Consider the following 6491-nt stretch of genomic DNA (forward strand, 5'->3'; position numbering starts at 1 on the left):
ATAATATTCATAATTTTAAAAATATATTTATAATTTTTTAAATAATAAAAGATTATTTATAATTGAAACAAATGTCAAAACAACTCCTCCTAATTTACCCTATACTGTATATTTTAAAAATATGCACGCAGAAGGAGTAGGTAATCTCATCCGAGGGGTCATTTAAGTCTTCACTGGGCAGCAGAGGAGGAGAGTGGGGATTGAGGGACAAAAATGGATGCTGTGGCCGTGTTAGGTGGAGCAACTCCGACTCCCTATGCTTCTTCCTCACTGGCTAGAAATGGCCGCTTATCCCACAGACCCACCCGCAGGCTTAATCTACGCACCACCCACCTCGCCGCTTTCCAACCTTCGTCAACTCTCTTCACGTATTCCCTATCTCGTCCGTATGCTTCCAAGAACCTCCACAAAGCCCACATCTTCCTTCCCCACTTAGTTGCTTCAATGGTATTGTAACTTCAATTTTTTTTTCCATGGTTTTTCAAGAATTCTTTTCCTATTGTTCGTTTACTTCCGTCGTTGTGTTTCTTGTTTGTACAGGAAGATGTGGAAGAGAGTTATATTATGATTAAGCCAGACGGGGTTCAGCGTGGGCTTGTAAGATTTCATTTGTTAATCAATAATGTGATTGAATTAGTTGTAAAGTTGAGTTGTTGGCGAATTTTCTGTATTCATGACTTATTACATTGTTTTGTTTTTTTTTTTTTGGCTTTTCTCCTTTTATTTTGGTTGTTTTTTTTGGTAGGTTGGAGAGATAATTTCCAGGTTTGAGAAAAAGGGGTTTAAGTTGAAAGGATTGAAGCTCTTCCAGTGCCCCAAAGAACTAGCACAGGTCTGTTTTTTTTTTTTTTTTTTTTTTTGAATTTAGTTGAATATTTACTTGCTTAGTAATGTTTTTTCTTTTTCATGGATTTTGAGAAGGGTCGGGCTGAATCATGTTTGGCAATTGTGTTAAATTTTGATAATGTATTTCTATCTTTCTTCTTTAGTTCATTTTTCATTGCTTTGAGCACCGAATTTATACATGGTTGCAGGAGCATTATAAAGATTTGCAGTCCAAACCATTTTTCCCCAAACTGATTGACTACATTACATCCGGTCCTGTTGTTTGTATGGTATGCTTCCCCTAACTTATGATTGTCTTTTCAGTCAACTCGTGACTGTCGTAAATTATACTCTTATCTTCTTATTTCTTGACTTGTTTCTTACAAATGTGTTATAATGTCTCTTGGCAAGGCCTGGGAGGGTGTCGGAGTTGTTGCCTCGGCCCGGAAGTTAATTGGAGCAACAAATCCACTTAATGCAGAGCCAGGCACTATTAGAGGAGATCTTGCTGTTCAAACTGGAAGGTCAAAACTTATCTTACAGACATGCTTTCGTCATTACTTCTGCATCACAGCAGAAATCCATGGACTTAAATTGATTATTTTTTTCTTTTCAATTATTGCGTCTCAAGATTTTATGCTATTATATGGCAGGAATGTGGTTCATGGGAGTGACAGTCCTGATAACGGCAAAAGGGAAATAGGTAAAAGTTCATAACTTCTTTGTTGAATGGTGGGTTTTTTGGAATCATATGTATGAGGTTGTGAAGGATCAGACATTGGAGTTCTATGGTAACATCTTGATGTACTACTTGGAATTTAACACACAAAGAATAAGCAAAAACTGGTGGAAATCTAAATTCATTTGGAATCTTTGATTACATCTCCAGAAAAAGAAATGAACAAGACTTGGACAGTAAAATGAAATCTATATTTGCACAAACATATGTAGCAAGAAGATGCATGAATTAAAGATCATGCATTAGGAAAAAACTCTAGGTGATGATGCCTCTTGAATATGTAATGCTCTTGTTTGTATACTCTTTTGACAAAAAGTGACGGCATAGTGAAATCCTGAAGAGGGTTCCCTTCTTTTTGAAACCTCAAAACCCGCAGATGATACTTCCTACTTTGTACAACTTTTAGGGATTTGTACCATGAATATGATATATTGTGACTACACAAAGTGTTTATATTATGGAACTTTGTTCATAATACATCCCTTGTCACAACTGATTTGTATTTACTTTCTTGCTGAAGCTCTGTGGTTCAAAGAAGGAGAACTATGCGAGTGGACTCCAGTTCTAGAGCCATGGCTGAAGGAATAATCTTCTTATGTTGCAACTGTTAGTTTGGGCCACCTCAAATGCAGTTCGTACTTCATTTTTGTATTCTAACTTATGAGAAATGTAACGACGCTGTTTAATTTTCTGACTTCTGTCATTTGCATTCTACCATGGTTAAAGAAATTGTTTATTCTTTATTTGTGAATCACTGATATTTTTTTTTCTATCTGTTAATTGATTAGGGCTCACATGAAAGGTGTATTCCAACTAGAGTACAACCATCTCTCTTAAAAGGCATATGGTAAAAGAATGTTGTGTTTTCTTCTTTTTGGGTTTCAAGAAAATTGGGTTAGGAAATGCTTGTATGAAAACTAAATTAAGTTAGTTGATTGAAACGGATAGATAAAAGTTTGTTTGAATTCAATTTATTCAACTTAATAAATCAAACTCAAATAAATATTTTTGTTCGATAAGCTTTGAAGTTCAATATAAATTTGATTCGATTAGTATAAAAATATTAAAATGTATTTTAAAAAATATTAAATTGGTCGAATTTAATTCATGTTTGATTCCACGTTTGTTTGAACTCGATTAGAGCAATAACACAAATTCTCAAGCTTAATATTAATTCAAACAAATTTAAATAATAATATATTCAACTTGACTCGAATTATTTAGAGCCCTGCATGATTATTGTTTATAAAGTAGATTTCATCAGGCATGTATTCTATCTGTTTCCTTGTGATACTCAGATAGATTCAATTAACATTAGAAACTGAGATTTGTTTTTATCTCAAACGAGTATTATTAATTTGCTTTTCCTCATTTATCTATTTCAGTTTTCTACCCTCCCACTCAAATTCCAGATACAAACATAACTTTGCCCTAAATGGTCCTCCCTGTGATGGACAAATTTGAGCAACTTCTGAGAAGCTGAAATTACATTGATTGAGCTATAACTATTGAAAGAATAAATTGATCCTGAGAAAAAGAGTGAATAACAACTTGATTCTCTGGGAAGGAACATCACTAAAAAAACAGAGAACATCAACTAAACAAAAACTGAAGAACCCACAAACATTATAGTTACAACATGATCAAGCCGTGGATAACAATTATGAATTGTGAAGATGAAAACATACTAACCCTTCCACAACAGGGGGGTACAGTCCACAACTTAAATGCTCAACCAAGTTAGAGAAACTGATTCCAGTTCTGTCTTCAGGCACTTGTTTACTGTCAACAGGTAGACATAGATCACCCACTGGAAGAAGAAGAATAGCCGCTCTCTATAGCCATCTCCTCTTTGTCATTTGAGCTCTGTGCATGCTGAGACTGAGAACTCTTATATTTCGAGAAGAAATAAAGAATAGACATATTCCTGTTCCCTTGAGCCTTTAAGGGGCCAGTGGATTGGAAACAAGGTATGGAGTTTGGGAAAGAATCAGTGGAGCAACAATCTGCATCAGAAGACACAGCCTCCTCCGGTGAACTAGTTGCCATGTTAGTACAATCTGGATCCGTCCTAGCAGAGTCCTCAGGGTTACACCTTGGATTACAATGGGAGCCTTGTTTAAGTTTCATGAGGGTGGATTCTACAGCAATTGGAACAAAAGAAGATAAAAGGTTATTTCCAACCAATATAATGCGCATATCTTAACATACCAACAATGTACAAAACTCCAAAATGATCTTGCACTAATTACTACTACTGAAGAATGACTTCTACTGACTATCCCTTATTCATTCTCAGATTATTCCAATAATATTAGTTGATATGTATCTGGATCAGTCTTTTCAGTATGAGAATAAACATTACCTATTATCATTTGAGTTCACATGCATACGAATAATATTCAAAATAACATATTTGTATATCTTTCCTACCATGACATTATTGATTAAATGGAGATATCTTCATTGAAATAGGATAATATTGGCAACAATGTCCAATAATCCCGTGTTGTCTTGGATATTATATTGTATAATAACACTTATGTTTACAGAGACTTGCTTTACGATATGATATAGCATAAATGCTTATTGGCATACTTACTATTGTGAACATCTATTGCATATTTAAGTTTGTCAACAACATTGTTTAAGTTTTTAAGTAGGATTAGTTATGCCTTCTATCCTAAGTCCCCAAACCTTTTGAAAATTACTCTAATCCCCTCTATTTGGGTCAAACAAACGTGGTAAAGTGTCCATTTTACCTTTAGTTTAAAATTTTATAAATAATTACATAATAAATTTATAAATGACCATTGTGCCCCTAGTTGTATTTGTAATGCTTGTATTTTGGGAGGGGTGAATTTCTCAGAGTTATATATTTGGGATGTCTATAAGGTCAATTTTTTCAAACTTTTTACGCAATGCTGAAATATTAGAATGTGAAATCTTTATACATATTACTAATTTAGCCAAAAAAATATTCTAATATTTATGATCAAAGAAAAGCAAAAATAATAAAGACATCCTTTAGTAATATCCTTATTACTTTAGCCTTATGTGATAGTAATACCAAACCAAATACGACTAGTGGGGTCCTAAGCTAACCCTTGCTAAACCTCAAAAATTTTGATGGCATAATGCCTTCAAATCCTTCTAAGTTCTAACTATTATTCTACTACAACAATTCGTACTAAAGTTATTCCTACGTTGTGTTAATTCCATCCAAAAGAATAATTCTAATAGGTTACTCCTTAAACATATTCTGGTACCATATTTAATGCACATACATCCAAGACGTAGCAAACATTTTGAAACAATACCTATTGAACATTTCAACAGAACTGCAACTTTGAACAACACAAGTTACCCTCTTTTTGAGTCTTTAACCCAACACAAAGCTTCAGGTCTACATCATTCAACCAAAGAAGCAAATATAAGCTCATAAATCTTTCTGTCCTACTCCTACACACATTGTGCAAAACCATCTCATATTGTTGCATTGTCTTATAAATTGTACTGGCTGATTGTTTCTGGATGCACTTCTTATCGGCCATGGACCACAACAATTTACAGAAACTTGTTTACATGTACTAAAATGAGGACATTAGGCGGCACTGTTTTCTTCAATTACCAAAAGACAACCACATAAAACTTCAAAATTACGGTATGTTGCAAGAATCGAGATGCAACCCCCACCCCTCAAATGAAAAAAAAAGAAAGGAAAATTGCTGCATTTACAATTCCAAATCCTTCATAAAGCATAACTTAGAACAGCAACACAAACACAGAGAAGAAAATACCATCAGTACACCTAATTACAGTAACAAAATTCTCCCACTTCATGACAATCTCTCGAATAATTTCTAGAAGACACAGAATCCCCAATATATCTTTAAGAAGACTGTTAGTTCGGAACTCGTCCAAAATCTAATCATTTTAGCTTTCTATAACAAATTTGTTTTACATATCCATTTTACATGGGAATTTATCCATTTCCCCCAAATTATCACCATAAATTTGTTAATCTTAGAAACCCAAACAGCAGAAACCCTAACTATTCACTCCACAAAATCTCTTATAACCCCCTGAATTCTACAGTGCGGAACTGAATCGCACCTATTGCAAAGAAGAAAAATAAGAGTACACTAAATACACAGCAAACCAAGGCAGAAAAAGGAATAGAATTAGCTTCGTCAATGACGTAAAATTCTACCTAATTCATCAATTAACATCAAATAATAAAAGGTGCAGAAAAAATTACCATATATGGAGAGAGAGTCGTGCTTGATGATCTTGGAATTTGGTCTTTCCATCTCCAGTAGTTCCAATGAGCCCATCGGCGATGCTCTCACTCTCCCCAGCATCCTTCTAGAGTGTCAACGAAAGTTTACCGACTTTGAAATTTATATTTGTTTTCGAACATTAGAGTTGCTACAATTAACGCGGCAAATTGGACTCCAAATACTAGGAGCGCGGGAACGATGACAATTCATTGGTTGTACTCGACCCGTAGGGGAAAAACACCACGGTCTTTCCGACAAATTTTTGTCCTAAGCCGCGATTTGCATTATTAGTTTCATATTTTTCAAAATAGTTACTATTAATCTCATATTTTAAAAAAATATTGTAAAGTTAGTTATGTTATAAAAAATTTACAAAGTTTGGGGCTAACTTCGCAATTACTGGGACTAATTTTAGGATTAATTTTGTAATAATTTTTTAAGGTGTGGGAATAACTTTGTAACATTTTCTTAAATTGGGACTAATATTGATTATTTTAAAAAGTATGTGATTGATATTGCAAACCACTATATACTCTGGGATCAAAATTGTAATTTTCTGAAAAAATAACAATGAAATCTGACTCCAGAATATTAAAATTTATTAATATATTAATATTAAAAAATTCTTTTCCATAACAGTTTAC

At 33.8% G+C, this 6491-nt stretch overlaps 2 protein-coding genes across 2 annotated transcripts; one reads left to right on the top strand and one right to left on the bottom strand.

Annotated features, from left to right (window-relative positions):
- Positions 120 to 2315, top strand: LOC105158075 (nucleoside diphosphate kinase 2, chloroplastic). Its single transcript, XM_011074700.2, has 7 exons — positions 120 to 447; positions 541 to 597; positions 746 to 832; positions 1035 to 1115; positions 1237 to 1349; positions 1479 to 1528; positions 2085 to 2315. The coding sequence occupies exons 1-7, from the start codon at positions 214 to 216 to the stop codon at positions 2150 to 2152; spliced, it is 690 nt and encodes a 229-aa protein (XP_011073002.1). The 5' UTR covers positions 120 to 213; the 3' UTR covers positions 2153 to 2315.
- LOC105158076 lies at positions 3086 to 6082 on the bottom strand. Its single transcript, XM_011074701.2, has 2 exons — positions 5826 to 6082; positions 3086 to 3705 (listed from the first exon to the last, which is right to left on the bottom strand). The coding sequence occupies exons 1-2, from the start codon at positions 5926 to 5928 to the stop codon at positions 3368 to 3370; spliced, it is 441 nt and encodes a 146-aa protein (XP_011073003.1). The 5' UTR covers positions 5929 to 6082; the 3' UTR covers positions 3086 to 3367.

This window comes from Sesamum indicum, linkage group LG3, assembly GCF_000512975.1.
Source record: "Sesamum indicum cultivar Zhongzhi No. 13 linkage group LG3, S_indicum_v1.0, whole genome shotgun sequence".
NCBI classification, from domain to species: Eukaryota; Viridiplantae; Streptophyta; class Magnoliopsida; order Lamiales; family Pedaliaceae; genus Sesamum; species Sesamum indicum.